This window comes from Notothenia rossii (genome assembly GCF_949606895.1).
Source record: "Notothenia rossii genome assembly, chromosome: 1".
Lineage (NCBI taxonomy): Eukaryota > Metazoa > Chordata > Actinopteri > Perciformes > Nototheniidae > Notothenia > Notothenia rossii.
In genome coordinates this window covers 52,389,368-52,408,787 of record NC_136912.1, presented here as the reverse complement: position 1 = coordinate 52,408,787, position 19,420 = coordinate 52,389,368, and the positions used below count along the sequence as shown (strand labels likewise).

General features: G+C 46.8%; 2 protein-coding genes across 3 annotated transcripts; both read left to right on the top strand.

The window, feature by feature from the left end:
- The first annotated feature begins 3,203 nt into the window (after positions 1-3,203).
- LOC307030692 (uncharacterized protein) lies at positions 3,204-6,663 on the top strand. 2 transcript variants are annotated; one of them, XM_079667278.1, is made up of 5 exons: positions 3,204-3,322; positions 5,136-5,416; positions 5,576-5,680; positions 6,070-6,181; positions 6,425-6,663. In XM_079667278.1, exons 2-5 carry the CDS (start codon positions 5,267-5,269, stop codon positions 6,628-6,630), a joined length of 573 nt encoding a protein of 190 aa, XP_079523404.1. In that variant the 5' UTR covers positions 3,204-3,322; positions 5,136-5,266; the 3' UTR covers positions 6,631-6,663. The 2 variants fall into 2 exon arrangements, with proteins under 2 accessions (XP_079523404.1, XP_079523403.1); XM_079667277.1 differs by lacking the exon at positions 3,204-3,322 and having other exon boundaries at positions 5,043-5,416.
- A 4,203-nt stretch (positions 6,664-10,866) lies between these two features.
- On the top strand, positions 10,867-13,016 carry LOC307018254 (uncharacterized protein). The gene is made up of 4 exons (XM_079648397.1): positions 10,867-11,385; positions 11,703-11,874; positions 12,224-12,372; positions 12,565-13,016. Exons 1-4 carry the CDS (start codon positions 11,115-11,117, stop codon positions 12,726-12,728), a joined length of 756 nt encoding a protein of 251 aa, XP_079504523.1. The 5' UTR covers positions 10,867-11,114; the 3' UTR covers positions 12,729-13,016.
- The last annotated feature ends 6,404 nt before the right edge of the window (positions 13,017-19,420 follow it).

Genomic DNA, 19,420 nt, shown 5'->3' with positions numbered 1-19,420 from the left:
TTTGCTTTATTGGGGGGGTCTGGGGGGGTCCGAAAACCAGTCAGTATCTGGTGTGACCACCATTTGCCTCACGCAGTGCAACACATCTCCTTCGCATAGAGTTGATCAGGTTGTTGATTGTGGCCTGTGGAATGTTGGTCCATTCCTGTTCAATGGCTGTGCGAAGTTGCTGGATATTGGCAGGAACTGGAACACGCTGTCGTATACGCCGATCCAGAGCATCCCAAACATGCTCAATGGGTGACATGTTAGGGTTAGGGTCAGGGTTAAACCTGACTGGTTTTCGGACCCCCCCAGACCCCCCCAATAAAGCAAAACTGCACGTTTCAGAGTGGCCTTTTATTGTGGCCAGCTTAAGGCACACCTGTGCAATAATCATGCTGTCTAATCAGCATCTTGATATGCCACACCTGTGAGGTGGGATGGATTATCTCGGCAAAGGAGAAGTGCTCACTATAATAGATTTTTTCAGATTTGTGAACAATATTTGAGAGAAATGGTTATTTTGTGTATATAGAAAAGGTTTTAGATCTGTGAGTTCATCTCGTGAAAAATGGGAGCAAAAACAAAAGTGTTGCATTTATATTTTTGTTCAGTGTATGTCAGCATTTGAGGAGGTCTCCTGTCCCGTGTGGATTTCCTCACTGGCTCATCCTGAGGTGTCACAGGTCGGTCATAGCCATAGGGTACTTGTACATACTCATGCTCTTCCGGTGCTTCAGAATCCACAGGCAGGTCTTCCTCATCAGTCCGTTCTTCTGGTTTTTCTTTTCTGGTTTCTCTCTCAGGTGTAACAACTCCATGTTGTTCTGGTGTATGATATCTCGATGGCACTCTATATCTATGTGGTTCAGGTACCCTTTTCCGACTGTCTGTGTTTTGCTGAGATCCAGAGCTAGGTTCAACATTCTGTGAGTGAAGTCCAGCTTGTGGGGGTACTCTTAGCCAGTATCGTACTCTAGGTGCCTCATCATCAGAGTTTTCTGAGTCACTGCTTTGTGATGTCTCTCTCTGTCGTTGTTTCTCAACATGATGACTCTTGCTCTTCCCTCTAGGTGGTAGCGGATTTCCTGTTGGTTCAGGCAAGTTTACAGGTAGGTCATTGACAACGTGTAGGAGATTTCGATGGAGGGTACGGATCTTATCACCACCTGTCTCAGCGCACACTTTGTACACAGGAATTTCACCAACTTGTTCTTTGACGACATACAAAGTTTGTTCCCAGTAGGACCTCAATTTTCCAGGTCCACCTCTCTCACTCATGTTGCGGACTAGGACTCTATCACCAGGTTGGAGCACAACTCCCTTGATGTGACAGTCGTAGTACTTCTTGTTTCTTGCACTGGAGTGTTGACTGTTTTCAGATGCAATCCGGTAAGCCTCTTTCATTCTCAGAGCCCATTTCTTAGCATAGCCCTGTGTTGTTTCAGTCTGACCTTTGGCTGACCAAACATTAAATCTACTGGGAGACACGGGTGCCGTCCAAACATGAGGTAATGGGTTGAGAAGCCTGTTGCCTCATGCCTGGTGCAGTTGTATGCACGTACAACCAGGGGTAAGTGGTCTTTCCAGTTGCTCTTTTCTTTTTCTCCCAGGGTCCTCAACATTTGGAGCAGTGTTCTATTGTTCTATGGGGTTGTCCTCAAATGAGCAACTCCAGCCAGATGCCTCAGGGTCTTGAACAGGTCATGTTCGAACTCTCTGCCTTGGTCGTGGTGTAACCTGGCCGGGTAGCCGAATCTTGGAATGAAGTCATTATAGATTTTTTTAGCAGCTGTTCTGCCAGATTTATTTTTTGTTGCGTAGACTTTAGCAAATCTGGTAAAATGGTCAATAACTACTAGAATGTACTCGTAGCCCCCTTTGCTAGTTTCAAGGTGCATATAGTCTATAGACACAAGCTCAAGTGGTGCAGATGAAGTGATGCTGCCCATTGGTGCTCTGACGTGTGTCACAGGTTTCTTTTGTTTGATACAGGGGCACTTTCTGGTTACATAGGTTTCAATGTCCTTTTTCATGAAAGGCCAGTAGAAACGGTCTCGAGCCAGGTGGATGACCCTCTCAGCCCCAACATGTCCCATGTCGTCATGGAGATGCTTTAGTACCAGAGGGTGGTATCGTGATAGTAAGACGAGCTGCTGCCGCTGACTGGCTGTCCGGTACAACAGTTGATTTTCCATGTGCAGTTTTCCCCACTCGTGTATGAGCTTTCTGAGTGTACCACTGGCTCTCTTCCTGTCCTCATCGGTCAATACTGCCTTGGCCTCTTTAAGTTTGATAAGCTCGCTGATTGCATGGTCCTCCCTTTGGGTACTGTGGTCAATGGTAAGGGGTGACACATTCACAGGTGACTGAGCATGAAGCCAGGTCCAATGCAGCAACATAAGCAACATCCTGCCTCTTTGCAGACTCACAACCGTCCCATGTGGTTCGGATGGTTTCTCTTGTGAGTTCCTCAGTACACTCTCTGACGTAGGTGTCAATGTCAAGAGGGAGACGAGAGAGTGTATTTGACATCAAAACTAAAGTCTGCTAGCTCACCTAACCATCGGTGGCCCACAGCATTCAGCTTGGCAATACTCATCATGTACAGTATGTGAGGGGATTATTGTCTGTTTATACTGTGAAATGGGGTGCATAGAACAGCTAATCCCTAAATTTCACACATATCGCCCACTTAAGAGCAAGAAACTCCAGTTTCCCTGAGTGCATGTTGTAATTCTTCTCAGCGGGAGACAGAGTTCTTGAACCATAGGCGATGACTCTCAATTTTCCATCCTGTCGTTGATACAACATAGCGCCGAGTCCCTTCTGAGAGGCTTCAGTGTGGAGCACAAATGGCAGTCCGAAATACGGATAGGCCAACACAGGTGGGTGTGAAATTGTGTCAATGAGCTGTTCAAGGATCCTTTGGTGATCATCAGTCCACAGGACAGGTGTCCTTGAGGGCAGCTGAGCTCCTTTTCCAACCTTATGTTTCCCCTGTGTCACGATAGAGTTTCCTTTAATTTTTAACAGATCATAAACCAGAGAAGTTTTGAATATAGGCACTATAGTAGCTTAAGAAACCCAGTAACTTCCGCACTTCTCCAACTGTGCTTGGCCTCTTCTCTTTCAGGGACATGATGGCATCAATGTCTTTTGGGTCAATCCTGACACCGTCTGCAGAAACCAGCCTCCCAACATACCTGACCTCTTTCTGGAACAGCTCATACTTTGTTGGTCGAAGCTTGACACCATGGGACTGCAAGGCTCTCAGGACTTGACGTACTCCCTCAACATGCCTAGTGAAGGAGTCGGAGTAGCAGAGGATGTCATCGAGGTAAGGGATACAGCAGTTGTCACGCAGAGAGTCCAACATTTCCTCCATGCCGCGCCTAAAAGCAGCAGGGGTGTTGGAGAGTCCAAAAGGTATCCTCACCCACTCATGCAGCCCCCAAGGGGTGATGAACGCCGTCATGTGTCTGGATCCTTCAGCAATGTAGCCCTGGTGGTAGGCTTTGCCTTGGTCTAAAATGCTGAACCAGCTTTGGCCTTTTAGGGTGTCGATGAGTTCCTGGATACGAGGCAATGGGTGACGGTCTGGTACTGTTTTTGGGTTTAACATTCTATAATCGATGCATAACCTTAGGGACCCATCCTTTTTCCTGATGGAGACAACAGGATCTTAGTACGGAGATTTGGACTTAACTATCCACCCTTTTACAAGCAGGTCTTCGATTTACTCTTTAACCTCTTTATAAAGGGGCTTGGGCACTGCACTGTATGTGCGCTGAACTGGGATGTTGTCCTTTAAAGACCCAGTGAAGTGTGCGCCTGTGCATGATCTGTTATGCTAATATGTATAGTAATGACCAAAATTGTCCATTGGAACCCATATCAAAAGATGTTGGAATAGCAATGAATTTAACGAGTTTTGAATTTGCCGCCTGGAAATCCGCAGTTGACCTCCGCCTTCGTGGGCGTGGCTTGCGATCTATTGCGTGACGTCACGAGATGGTCGCCGCCGAAGTGTTTACATTCATCACAGTTTATTGTTTCTCTGTTTCAAAGTCGAATTTATCAACGTTTTTGAGCGAGTATTTTACTGGAAAGTGTGTCGGAGTCGACTGGAAGTGATTGCCTATCGAGAAAACCTGACAATGGAGGCGACAGTGAAGAAAACGGGAGGAAAAACACACAGGAAGCGATGCATTGCCGCTGGCTGTAGTAATGTCAAGTCTGCCGAAGTAGCGATGTTTCTGTTCCCAAAAGATGAAGGTGAGCCTGGCTGGTGTCATTGTTTCGTAGATTCGTTGATTGTTCATGACAAATAAAGGCCACTGGTCGATTCGAGAGAGAGAGAGAGAAAGAGAGACTGAGAGAGTTACAGGGTTGTTGTTAGCATCTGGTGCTAGCTCGGAGCTAACGGAGATTAGCTGTTTCAACAATAAGGAGAGGGAGAGTCCTCTCCTGTGGGACTGAGAGAGATAACGTCAGCTCAGGGAGGTAAAGGACTCTGAGTGATTAGATTGTAAACTGTAGCCTAAGTTATCTCAGTGGGTTTGGTCATCTATGTAAACAAATATTTCCATCTATGCAATATTAGTTGTATAAAATAGGTTACGAAATCCTTCCAATGTTTTTTGATTATTGAAATATATGTTTCATATGAGTGTTGAGAGCTGTATCCATAAATCTCTTAATGTTGCCCTCAAAGTGCACCAGATTGATGCATTCGACTTCAATTTAAAGAAAAATATCTTCCCGGGGTGCATGCCCCCGGACCCCCCTAGAGGGTGTGAGGTCATCACAAATAAAACAGGGTCACATGGATAGGATACTAGATAAGTGTGCACACTCATGTACACTAGACATTTTTCTTGGATTTGTTAACACTATAGTCCCTAATATATTTGTAGAAAGGCAGGAAATGGAATTAAATCGAGAACATTTTTCATTGCGGAGGACCCCCTGTTTTTTGTCCCCCCCACTTCTCAAACCAAAGTTAAACCCTTGTCTAGATCTATGACAAAATATTGTCCTCAACTAAATTGACTTCCATGGCCATGTTAATGATGTCATAATAGATTACCAATAGAATAGAGAGCTTATCTTTTGACTATTAATGGTTGGATTTATTTTTATTTCTACAGATCTGTCAAAGGCATGGGCAAAGCAAGTACAGAGAACCAGGAAGGACTGGGAGCCTACCAAATACAGTGTTCTGTGCAGTGAACACTTCACAAGGGACTCCTTTGATGAAACTGCTCTACTACGAGCGCAGATGGGCATTGCGACAAAGAGGACCTTGATCCTGAAGAAGGGAGCAATTCCAACTGTTTTCCCCAGAGTTGGGACTTCAGCTGTGGGACAACTTTCAACGTCAACATCAAGACCGGCTCGATCTGCATTTGCAATGAGAGAGAGAAAGCGGGTAAAGTTGTTAGGCCTAATTTGTTGATGTTAAATCAGGATTTAATTCCAGTGGCTAGTAGTCTCCTGAATTATTATTGTTGAAATGGTATGAGCAAGGTGTAGGCCTATACTGTTTTGAATAATTTTGTAATCCATTTCATATTGTGTACATTTGCAGAAAGTAGAAGAACTCCTGGCAGAATCAGAAGTGGAGAGTCGCAGTTTTGCTTCCACAGAGGAATCAATGGAGATGGCCACTGACACAGACACGGCACCGGAACAGGTTTGTGATTGTCCCCAGGTTTTGTTTTAGATGAGCACATTGGCTGGTTTTACCTTGCATGTTATCATGACTGGCACACACAGTGGACACATGAAAAAAAACCTTCTTTGTAATATGCACACCTTAGATCCTACACTTGTTATGTAAAACAAAAAGGTTAGCATTAGTCTTGTTCCAAACACCAAACATGCAACCGGCAAACCAGTCTGCTAAATATAATTATTTTAGAAAGTTGCTAGTCAGGCATGATATTGACTTACATATGCATTGGCTCTAGCTAAGCATTACTGTAGGGTACATGTTTATCATGATAATATTGTCTAGAACTTCTAACCCCTCGAAAATATTTTACAACATCACACTATGAAATGTATGTTTTCACCTGGCAGGAACGACAGAGTCAAGATCAGGCCTGCCAGACAGACTGGACTCCAACAGCTACTGTCAGCATCAAGACACAGACTGGGAAACAACTCACAAAAAAAAAGACACAGTCAAAGGGTAATGCCACTATTGATTGGTTAATAGTACTGCACTATTAAATCGAAGTTTAATCAGTTCCTAAAAAAACAACAACAACAGTTTGACAGGATGAGCGAGTGTGTCATATAATACTGTATTACAGTACGGGATATTCCTTCTAATGTTGAGTTTGTTAACTCTAAACAGTAAGCAACAGATAAACATAGATTTTTGGTTTTATATAAACACAATATAGTATTCCATTGATCATTTCATTTCCAGCATGCCAGGTGACACCCGAGATGCTGACTGCAAGTCTACCAGTACCAGGGAGGCAGAGAAAGCTGAAAGTCCATGGCACCAGAGAACCAGCTACACCTGACCAGCCACCACAGGCTGCCTCTAGCAGCAGAAGCAGCCAGGCATCAAAGCTGGAGCAACACCAACTGGAAGACGCGTCGTCCAGCAGTCCAGCTGCACCACCATGAGTATCAGGCTCCTCAGACTGGGAACCCAGTAGCCCCATCTCAGCAGCTGATTCTTCTGACAAGTCAGATCTGTCAGAAAGTCGGGAAGCATTTGGGGATGAGATCTGCCACAAGGAACCCAAATACATCGTCTTTGGCTCCAGCCTCGGGAAACTGCTACAGTGGTGCCACTGTCCACTCTAGCGGCAGCGTCGACATCCGTCACGTGTGGACAACCACTGGAACACTACTTAAGATCCACCAAACATGTGACTCCTGTCTGCAGGCAACTGAGTGGCAGAGTCAACCGAGCATTGGAAACTGCTGTTGTCTGCAGGCATACTGTTTGCCGGTGCGTCGCCAACAAAGGTGCTGCGAGTCCTAAACCACATGGGTGTGATGACCCATGTGAAACGACCAATCTTCTCACACCAGCGAGACATCCTGCAGCCTGCAATACAGGGTGTATGGACGCAACAACAGGCAGCCCACATTGCGATGCTGCAGACTGAAGGGCGACCTCTGATTCTGGGGGGTGACGGCAGGACCGACAGCCCTGGACACTGCGCAAAATTTGGAACATACACTACAATGGAGCTGGAATCAAATGTGGTGCTAGACCTACAGCTGGTGCAGGTACAGTTTATATTGTTCAAGTTCAGGGTTTTGTGTGAGAAATGTAAAACTTCATCTGTAAATGTTGTAATAGTAACAGTGTTTCAGATCATATTCAGCTCATTGCAGAGCTCCCGTCTAGTTATCTGCCTAACTGGAATGTTCCCTGCTGTATTTTCAGAGCAACGAGTGTGGTGGGAGCTACCATATGGAACTGGAAGGCCTGAAGAGGATAGTGGCCTTTTTTGAGGACATCCTGGAGATAGGCACTCTCGTCACAGACCGACATCGCCAGATTGCCAAATGGATTAGAGAGAATATGCCGTACACAAAACATATTTATGACATCTGGCATGTAGCCAAGTGTATGTGTCAATGTTGTTTCTTTTGAAGTTCAAGGAGTAGAGTCTTCTATTGAGTTATCGTAAAGTTGTTATCACCAGGCAGACATTGCAGCATGCAGTGTAACAAATCTTATTGCACACCTCACTCAAATAGATAGGTCTCTTTATGATGTCAGTTTTATTTATTGTCTTTGCAGCTCTCTGAAGAACCAGCACCTTACCGTGGTAGAGAGGTTTGTGTGCCTTGATGAACCTGGGGGCTCTGTTGTCTGGAACCTTGTGTTCCTCGTAGGGTCTCCCATGGCAAATTGGTCTCAGGCAAGGGGCCAGACTAAGATTGGTTCACAAGACCTCATGAAAGACGACACACGAAGTGAGGATACCCGGCCCGGAGGAAGCCCGGGGTCCCCTTCTGGAGCCAGGCCCAGAAGGAGGACTCGTCGGCGAGCGTCTGGTGGCTGGGCTTGCCACGGAGCCCGGCCGGGCACAGCCCGAAAAGGCGACGTGGGCAACACCTCCGCTTCCCTGTCCCACGGGCCCACCACCTACGGGAAACAGCGATGGGGTCGGGTGCGCTGCCAGAAGGGTGGCAGTGAAGGCAGAGGGTCTCGACGGACCAGACCCAGGCAACAGAAGCTGGCTTTGGGGACGTGGAACGTCACCTCTCTGGGGGGGAAGGAGTCGGAGCTTGTGCAGGAGGTGGAGCGTTACCAGTTGGATCTGGTTGGGCTCACCTCTACGCACAGCATTGGCTCTGGAACCTTACTTCTGGATAGGGGTTGGACTCTATTCTTCTCCGGAGTTGCTCAAGGTGTGAGGCGCCGGGCGGGTGTGGGGATACTCACAAGTCCCCGGTTGGGTGCTTCGTTGTTGGAGTCTACCCCAGTGGACGAGAGGGTTGCCTCCCTACGCCTGCGGGTTATGGGGGGGAAAACTCTGACTGTTGTGTGTGCTTATGCACCCAACAGCAGTTCAGAGTATACGGCCTTCTTGGAGACCCTGGAAAGAGTCCTGTATGGGGCTCCTGAAGGGGACTCTTTGATCTTGCTGGGAGACTTCAACGCACATGTGGGCAATGATGGAGACACTTGGAGGGGAGTGATTGGGAGGAACGGCCTCCCTGATCTGAACCGGAGTGGTGGTTTGTTAATGGACTTCTGTGCTAGTCATGGATTGGCCATAACAAACACCATGTTCGAACATAAGGATGCTCATAAGTGTACGTGGTACCAGAGCACCCTAGGCAGAAGGTCCATGATCAATTTCGTTGTCGTATCAACGGACCTGAGGCCGTATGTTTTGGACACTCGGGTAAAGAGAGGGGCGGAGTTGTCAACTGATCACCATCTGGTGGTGAGTTGGGTCGAGTGGCGGGGGAAGCCTCTGGATAGACCTGGTAAGCCCAAACGTGTAGTTCGGGTGAACTGGGAATGTCTGGAGGAGGCCCAAGTTCAGGAGGCCTTCAACTCACACCTCCGGCGGAGCTTTTCGGGCATTCCTGTGGAGGTTGGGGACATTGAACCAGAGTGGTCGGTGTTCAAAGCCTCTATTGCCGAAGCCGCGGCGGGGAGCTGTGGTCTCAAGGTCCTAGGTGCCTCAAGGGGCGGTAACCCTCAAACCTCCTGGTGGACACCGGTGGTTAGGGAAGCCGTCCGACTGAAGAAGGAGGCCTTCAGGGATTTGTTAACCCGGGGGACTCCCGAGGCAGTTGCAAGGTACCGACAGGCCCGAAGGGCAGCAGCCTCAGCTGTGGCCGAGGCAAAGCAGCGGGTGTGGGAGAAGTTTGGAGAAGACATGGAAAAGGACTTTCGGGCGGCACCAAAGTTGTTCTGGAAAACTGTCCGACACCTCAGGAGGGGGAAGCAGGGAACCATCCAAGCTGTGTACAGTAAGGATGGGACGTTGTTGACCTCAACTGATGGAGTGTTAGGGCGTTGGAAGGAGCACTTTGAGGAACTCCTGAACCCGACAACTCCGCCCTCTATGTTAGAGGCAGAGCTGGAGTATGACGGGGGATCGACACCAATCTCCCGGGGGGAGGTCACTGAGGTCGTCAAACAACTTCACAGTGGCAAAGCCCCGGGGGTGGATGAGATCCGCCCAGAAATGCTGAAGGCTCTGGGTGTTGAGGGACTGTCATGGTTGACACGTCTCATCAACGTTGCGTGGAAGTCGGAAACAGTACCGAAGGAGTGGCAGACCGGGGTGGTGGTTCCCCTTTTTAAAAAGGGGGATCAGAGGGTGTGTGCCAATTACAGAGGCATCACACTACTCAGCCTCCCCGGGAAAGTTTACTCTAAGGTACTCGAAAGGAGGGTCAGGCCGATTGTCGAACCTCAGATTGAGGAGGAACAATGCGGATTCCGTCCTGGTCATGGAACGACGGATCAGCTTTTTACTCTTGCAAGGATCCTGGAGGGGGCCTGGGAGTACGCTTATCCAGTCTACATGTGTTTTGTAGACTTGGAGAAGGCGTATGACCGGGTTCCCAGGGAGTCACTGTGGGAGGTGCTGTGGGAGTATGGGGTGAGGGGGTCTCTACTCAGGGACATCCAATCTCTGTACTCCCAAAGCGAGAGCTGTGTCCGGGTCCTCGGCAGTAAGTCGGACCCATTTCAGGTGAGGGTTGGCCTCCGCCAGGGCTGCGCTTTGTCACCAATCCTGTTTGTAATATACATGGATCGGATTTCGAGGCGTAGTCGTGGGGGAGGGGGTCTGCAGTTCGGTGGACTAAGGATTGCACCACTGCTTTTTGCAGATGATGTGGTTCTGATGGCTTCATCGGTCTGCGACCTTCAGCACTCACTGGATCGGTTCGCAACCGAGTGTGAAGCGGCTGGGATGAGGATCAGCACCTCCAAATCTGAGGCCATGGTTCTCAGCAGGAAACCGATGGACTGTCCACTCCAAGTAGGGAATGAGTCCTTACCCCAAGTGAAGGAGTTCAAGTATCTCGGGGTCTTGTTCTCGAGTGAGGGAACAATGGAGCGTGAGATGGGTCAGAGAATCGGAGCAGCGGGAGCGGTACTACAGTCGCTTTACCGCACCGTTGTGACGAAAAGGAAGCTGAGCCAGAAGGCAAAGCTCTCTGTCTACCGCGCCATTTTCGTTCCTACCCTCACTTATGGTCATGAAGGATGGGTCATGACCGAAAGAACGAGATTGCGGGTACAAGCGGCCGAGATGGGTTTTCTCCGCAGGGTGGCTGGTGTCTCCCTTAGGGATAAGGTGAGAAGTTCGGTCATCCGGGAGGGACTCGGAGTTGAACCGCTTCTCCTTCGCCAGTTGAGGTGGTTCGGGCACCTAGTTAGGATGCCACCTGGGCGCCTCCCTAGGGAGGTGTTCCAGGCACGTCCAGCTGGGAAGAGACCAAGGGGTAGACCTAGAACCAGATGGAGAGATTATATCTCTTCGCTGGCCTGGGAGCGCCTTGGGATCCCCCAGTCAGAGCCGGTTGATGTGGCCAGGGAAAAGAAAGTTTGGGGCTCTCTGCTGGAACTGCTACCTCCGCGACCCGACCACGGATAAGCGGGAGAAGATGGATGGATGGTCTCTGCAGCTGTTGGGAAGAAGCTGAACGCCATCTGCAAGCTCAAGGGCTGTGAGGACCTGAAAGCATGGCAACAGAGCATCATCAACCACTTGTACTGGGCAGTGGTTTCCTCCACGCAAGACGACGCAGAACTGATTGTGGATAAATGGAAGTCGGTGGAGCGGCATGTCCTAAACCTCCACAGGGGCCATGGTGGAAAGTTCCCCACATGTGCGCACAAGAGACTACAAGGCAGGGCTCACAAAAATAAGTGGATTAAACCAAGTGAGTTTAGAGTCAATACTCCTTTTTCTGATATGGCGGCAAACATGACATTTAAAATGACGTCTGTTGCTTCAGCAACGGGTGACTGTAATTTTAACCGCCATCCACCGCCAAAAGGAGTATGGAATGTATACAGTGTATGTATACTGAGTGATTAAAAACCCAGGACAGCAACAACAATGTACTGACAGTCTTATGGTTGGGTACATATCCAAAAAGTTACATCTGAGCAACAAAGATTAGAATTGATAATCCATAATGTCAAGCACTGCCATTGAAATTTGTTGATGATTGATTTATTGATCTGTTGATTGCAGATTCACTATCAGCTGTCAAACTGGAGAAACTGGTGACAGACAAGATGCTGTGCAAGGACATCGGCAAGCTCTCTGCCGTACACCAGACGTCCAAGGTGGAGGGCTTTCACAGCCTCATCATTCAGTTTGCACCAAAGTCTTACGTGTACTCCTACACTGGCATGCTGTGCAGGTTGGTATTTTCAGCATATCATTCGAAGGCTTGTACTGTACCAGCTAAAGACTTGTTTTAGTTACTTGGGAATGGGCGTCTTTGTAACGTGCTGAACCAGGTCCCCGTGCTGTATAAAAGCTTGCGACGTTACGTCACATCTCCCATAGTGTGTCAAAATGGAGGAAGGAACTGTGATGAAGTTGTCAACTCCAAGACACACATTGCCAGGACTAAAATAAAACACTAAATCACTTTCTGAATCAATATCAAGTTAAATAGAGCTGTTCATGTATAGACGTGGAATAATTACAAAAGAGAGATATTTCTTTTCACATTTTTAAAACTGTTTCTTTGTTTATGTTAACAGAACCCTTCTTGCCGGACTGCATTACAACGAGAATGCCAGCAGACATACTACAACTACGAAGGCGGGAGAACAGAGGTTCAAAATCCGCTACCCCAAGTACAAGGCTGGAGGTCATGTTGTGAAGAAGATCCTAGTAGAGGCAACATTCAGTGAGTTTGAAATTAAATTACTCAAAATAATGTTGTCCAGATTGGTAATGTACCGGTACTAATGATTTAGTAACTAATTCAGTTCAAAACCCCAATTGAAAGAATGATCTCGGCTTGATGACAGACACCATTTATTATTAGAGAACATTATAAAGTGAAAGTTTTATATTCTGTCTTTGAACACTGTTGCAGGCTATGTGGATGATCTCATGAGAGAGGTGGTCGACCTCTGCAAGAAACCCAGCGCAGACAGGCCTGTACAGCTGGAGGAGCCTCCCACTCTGTCCTCGGCAATGGAGAAGCCTGACAAAGCAGAGGCCATCAAGGCACATGCCAGTCGTTTCAAGACCAAATAGTCTGTCACTGTGCAGCTTCAACTGTGGAACTGTATTAAACATTCACTTCAGAACTGTATTGTCACTGTCCTTCTTCATAACCGTGATAGTCCATGGATGGAAACTGTAGACAAATTTGGTTCACTGCACAAGAGGGCAGTGGCACTCTTATGTCGCGTCCTAGGTAACCCCAGCAAAGTCTCACCAGCTGGCGGTAGGCTGTGTATCGGTGGCGTCTGCAAGATAAAACATTATAGCATTGATATGAGATATGAGTGTCCATGTTGTTACAGTTGTCGCACTGACACCTAAAACATATAAAACAGATGTAACATTAGGATTAGCAGGAATGCCAGGATGTTTCAGTGTTGTAAGGTTGCGACATTTTGCAAGGTAACTGGATTTTATAATTTTAACTTGGAACTGTATATTGTTGAATTTTATGGAGAAGATCCAATAAAGTTAGACTATGTGTGCATGAAAATAATTTCTTGTTCTCGCCCCCTGATTATCTGATAGGTGGAATTATTCCCATAAACTGCAGATAAGCAGAAAAACAGGGCTGGTCACCCTGGCATATGTTTTAATTCAATGACCAGAAAGTTCTAATTCTAGTTTAATAATACTCTAGCACATGACATGTACATAAGCTAATTATTTCCCAGAGGCTGAGCCCAAGCAGAGATTTTAAACAAGGCAAATCACCCCCCCCCCCCTATTTTCAAATCGACCGTGACAGCACAGTCACTGCTAACCTGCTAACCATTCAGTGTTCTGTAGCCGGTCAATGTCTTCCCCATCGTCCATGTCGTCACCATCATCCTCCCCACTTGACGTCCCTGACGGCTCAAATCTGTAGGGTTCAATGATGTCCTGCGCTTCCTCATCGTCACTTCCATCTTCTGTGCCACTTTCTTCATCTATCCTGTCCGAAAAGCTGTCAAAATCAATCATTTCTCTCGCACTTGTATCACTTTCCACAGTCTCCGCCATGTTTACAATCACAACTGGGCCCACCTTGTGACGTCACAGCCGCTATCGTCTGCAACTTCCGGTAGGCTCGGACGGCCGTTATTATTCAAATTAATAATTAATAAATAAATAAATAAATAAATAAATAATTAATTAAAAATTATTGTAGCCATGAACAGGCAAAATGACATGTAAGGAATGAAACTGCCATTTCATTTTGGCGCAAAAACATGCACTTCACGGGCACTTTAAGTTGATCGACATTTGCAGGCTGGGAATGCAACCTATGTCCCCATCATCTTTAACAAAGGCTGCCGATTCCTCGTGTAACATCTGTTCAGCTAAATGCAATGTAATGTTCCACCTTCATCTGTTGCTCATCACTCAGGTGGCTGACATCCACAGGTGGGTGCCACAGTGCAGAAGTGGGTTTGTCACTGTTAGAGTGTGGTGATGTGGAAGAACTGGTTATATTTGCCTGGGCTTGATTGTCCTTGCTGCTTGGGTTGTCTGTCTCTATCACTCTATCAATGGTTTCGAGGTTGCCTATAACAGTACAGCTGGGCAGAGTCACAGCACTTCTGGAATGGTTTGACACAGGCACCTTTACGAAAGGTCTCTCTGTCTTTTGGATCGCCATTAGTCCTTCTCCAACACTCAGCTGTGCCAGTGGTGTTGCTTCTAGATTGGGTTCGAAAAACACAAGTGAGTCAGATTCACTAATATCTACTGGTACCCTGCACTTAATATAAGCTACCTGGCCAGGATAAATAGTGACTTCTTTCCTGCCTATCTTTACTGCAGCATTCTGTTGTTCCTGTTTTTGCTCAGTCTTTATGAAACTCACCATAGCTTCTGCCACAGCACTGTCAATCTCCAAAGCACCCGTAAGCAAGTTGACAAGGATATACAGTATATCACTTTGGGTCTACTTTCATGACTCCTAAAGAGTTCCTGGATGACATTAAAACCAACTATCGGTCTGTCTATTTTTATTCGACTCACTAGGAAAAGCACTCGAATAGATAAGTCTGGATCATCGTTTCCCTGCAGGATGGATTGAAGTTTACCACTTCAATCCATCCTTCATAAGGTACTGCATCTCCTGTGACAGCCTTCACGTAGAGATTAGAGGGGTCTAATATATTGTCCAGGTTAGTATTGGTCTTTCCAAGCACTGTCTATTATGCTCACATTGGCCCCAGAGTTTAAAAGAGCGGTTATGGCGTAACCGTCCATGCTACATCTCAATAGCGACTTTCGGCCAATTAGTGGAGCTATCTTTTTGATTGGGTGTTGTTCGTTATTTTTCTGCGTGTTGACAGGTTTATGACTAGTACTTTGTCTTGCTGCTGCAACCTCCTGGGGATGGGACTTGTCCTTTGGGTCGATCAGTGGTCTTCCCGTTGCCCTGACCCGCGCCCGTTTCCCGCCTACTTCTGTCTTTGCAAGCAGCCTATAGCATGATGACCCTCCTCCCCACACAAAAAGCAGTGGCTACAGTTTGGTTGAGCCTGAGCTATGCATTGTGGGCACCCATACGGTCTCCTGGTCTTCTTCTCTGGTCTGGTTTTGTCAGAGCAACACTGGCGGGTGGTTTGATGTAGCCCCTCAGGCACCTGGGTCGTTGTTGAAAGCTGTTTCAGTGTTTCCATTGCCTGTGTTAAAGCCTCAACCTGAGCACTCAATCTCTGGATGACATTATCCCACACTGCTGAGTATCTCTTCAGGTTCAGCGAGTATGCTGTGTGCTTGAGTTAACTTGCGGTTGGAACTGCGTCCCAGTCTGCGCCTTCTTTCACTTTCTTCCATCGTAGTCTTGATAACCTGCCTTAACAGAGCTTCATCAGACACAGTGGGGTCAGCAAGCAGTGGTTTCAGCTCCAGTCTGACATCCTCATGTCTCTCTCCCAAGCCTTGATAGACTGCATTCAAAAACACACCCTTGCATCATACTTAATAAGTGCATTTGCGTGCATGGAGGTGAACATTATTTTTTGTTTCAGTCCTATCATGCGGTATAGGAATTGCTGTGGAGCTTCATTTTCATGCTGTCTAGCACACATCAATTCCTGGAAGAGCTCTGTGCTGCTCTTCTCGCCAAAGTGGGACTGCAGGAAACTCTTCAGCTCGGTGACTGTAAGATCTTCCTTGTTTGTCAGCATGTCTTCAAAGTTTCCACCCTTTATTATGCGTAACACCCATGGGCGTCGCAGCCATTATATGAGGGTGGGACAAGTCCCCCCCACTTTTTGAAATGATTAGTTTAGACCCCCCCACTTCTACCATGTGGAAAGATCGTGAATTGGTCTATCCACTCGCCGCACTTTGTAGAGCGCTGTGTCAGTGCTTCACTATCAAATCTATTCCACTTGCTTATTGAGAGAGTGCCCAAATCAATGAAACTCCGTACCATGTTTTCACTGGTACTTTGTACAGTGTTGTCATAGTTGGACAGCTCAGATCTGTTGTATGAAGCGATGCCGGTAGCGGAGGTAATTGCACACACACCAAATGTTCAGGACATTGTTAATACAGCGAAAATCAAAGCTGACGATCTCCTGGTTTGATATGTTTTCTCACCCAGACAACATGCAGGGTTCTTACACCTTTTCCAAAGTAAAATTCAAGCACTTTTCAAGCATTTTCAAGGTGCATTTTCAAGCTTTTCAAGCAGCGTACAGCTGTTGTAAATTACATATTTATATGCACATACTTATACTCAAATGATTATTTCCCTACCTCACATTAAATCAGATGTTCTTTATGCCATAAACAACCAAATGTGTGTTTCGTAATAGCATTCTACATAAGGATGAAAAATTAAAGATAAGAAAACAAAGTTTAATATTGTAAAATGAGTGACCCATATCATATATAGTAGACTGGGCATCCCATATAACCTGGCTGATCCAATATAAAACAATCAGCCAACTAACTTTTCAATAAATTCTTTATTAACATTTTTCCTTTTAGGGTGGCAGTAAACATACGGCTCTCTGATGTAAAAAAAAGCGTGTGCAGAGATCCTCTTTCTGTGTAAGAGTTTTGTTTTTTACAATATTGATTTATCGTAAGATAGTGATAAAAAACACTTTTTAAATCAGATCAGACCACTAGAAATCTATTGAGGTAAACAAACCGACATCTTACACAGCCAAGGTAACAACTAGTTCCCTGCCTTCCTGACTACTGCGACTCTACGAGGCCTACAGAGCCTGACTGTGGCCGAGCTGGGGGGGGCGACTGATGGAAGGTCCTTTGGGTCAGTAGGTTGTGTGTGGTGTGTGGTGTGTGTGTGTGTGTGTGTGTGTGTGTGTGTGTGTGTGTGTGTGTGTGTGTGTGTGTGTGTGTGTGTGTGTGTCCTCTTCTCCCTGTACACAAACTCGCTCGGGTCTGTCATTAGCCCGCATGGTTTTTCATACCACTGCTACGCTGACGACACCCAACTAATTCTGTCCTTTCCCCGCTCAGAGACCCAGGTCGTCGCACGCATCTCTGCTTGCCTAGCAGACATCTCTCGGTGGATGTCTGCTCATCACCTCAAGCTCAACCTTGACAAGACTGAACTGCTCTTCCTTCCGGGAAAAGATTGTCCCACTCTTGAGCTAACAATCAACATCGGCACCTCTGTTGTTTCCCCGACTCAGACTGCAAGGAATCTGGGTGTGGTCCTAGATAACAAATTGTCCTTCACTGCAAACATCGCTGCTACAACCCGCTGCTGCAGATACACGCTTTACAACATCAGGAGGATACGTCCCCAGCTGACCCAGACATCAGCGCAGATTCTGGTCCAGGCTCTCGTCATCTCACGCCTAGACTACTGCAACCCCCTCCTGGCTGGTCTACCTGCATGTGCCATCCGACCTCTGCAGCTCATCCAGAATGCAGCGGCTCGTCTGGTCTTCAACCTTCCCAAATTCTCCCACACCACACCGCTCCTCCGCTCCCTTCACTGGCTTCCAGTAACTGCTAGAATCCACTTCAAGACACTGGTACTTGCGTACCATGCTGTGAATGGATCTGGCCCTTCCTACATCCAGGACATGGTTAAACCGTACACCCCAGCACGTGCACTCCGCTCTGCATCAGCCAAACAGCTCGCTGCACCCGCACTGCGAGGGGGACCCAAGTTCCCGTCAGCAAAAACACGTGGGTTTGCTATCCTGGCTCCAAAATGGTGGAATGAGCTCCCCATTGAAATCAGGACAGCAGATAGCTTACACATCTTCCGACGCAAACTGAAAACTCATCTCTTTAGACTCCACTTCGAGCGATAGAATTACTAACAAAGCACTTATATACTAATAAAGGGCTGGCTTTCTAAATGCCAGTTGAGTAGCACTTGAAATGTTTGGCTCTATGAAACCTGATGTACTTATATGATTCTGTTTTCTTAAAGGTTGTATCTTCCTGGTCGAATGCACTTATTGTAAGTCGCTTTGGATAAAAGCGTCAGCTAAATGCAATGTAATGTAATAATGTAATGTGTGTGTGTGTGTGTGTGTGTGTGTGTGTGTGTGTGTGTGTGTGTGTGTGTGTGTGTGTGTGTGTGTGTGTGTGTGTTACAGCCGCTGCCTTCCTGGGGCTGTTAAGGCTGGTAAACCTGTTTGTGTGTGTGTGTGTGTGTGTGTATGTACACCTGAGCGGCGCAGTTCCTCCGACGTCCCGCCCTCGCTGCATCCGAAGAGGTGATTGGATGAGACGTCATCCAATCCCCGCCCTTTCCAGCACATCTCCCGGGGGAGGAGTACAAAGGCTGTGAACGGAGATCATTCTGGAGGCTCTGTGTAGGGAGACAGACGCCTCTAGCCTCTTGATACTCTACTGTGTGTGTTTATACTGTTAGCTCCCCCGTAATCCGTAGATACTTAGCAGAGTGCAAGTAGTGTGTTGTGCCTCTCTTATTGTGTAACGCTGTGTAGGATTGTTAGCTTAGACCCAGGTGATTAGCACCTGTTGATCAGCTGTTGTTATCTGTTTAAAACGTGTTAGCTTAGACCCAGGTGATTAGCACCTGTTGATCAGCTGTTATATGTGCAAAACGTATTAGCTTAGACCAGTGGTTCTCAAAGTGGGGGGCGCGCCCCCCCTGGGGGGCGCAGAGGCATACCAGGGGGGGCGCGAGAGACCAGGAGGAAAAATGGTAAAAAAAAAAAATGTAAAAGATAAAAAAATAAAAAATCATACATTTAAAAATTATTTATTCGAAAATAATATGATGCAGTACTATTCCGTCTGGGTCTCTGTGTTTCATTAAAGCTCGGCTCTGTGTGTGTGTGGAACGAGCCCTTTTGTGTGCGCGAGCGAGAGAGAGAGAGCGCACTGGTACCGGGGATCGTTGTTGTTAGCTTCTGGTGCTAGCGAGCTACGCTAACGGATATAAGGAGCTTTTTCAACAACAAAGTGAAGGAGAGTCCTCTCCTGTCAGACTGAGAGACTCAGTGAGCTAAAGCAGGGGTTCCCAACCTTTATTGTGCCAAGGACCGGCAGATACATTAAAAAAAATTTGCGGACCGGTTGTCAATTTTAGCTGATTTTAATATTTACTCACCAGCAGGTGGCAACAGAGGCTAATTGTTTTTAACAGCCTGAAGAAATACTAATATGCATCCAAAACATATTAATAACGTTTAAAACCAGGATACAATTAAAACAAAAAATTAGGACCGCTTTACAAATATTAATATAATATATAATATAATATAGCCTAATATGGCAATATCAGGCTGTTACAT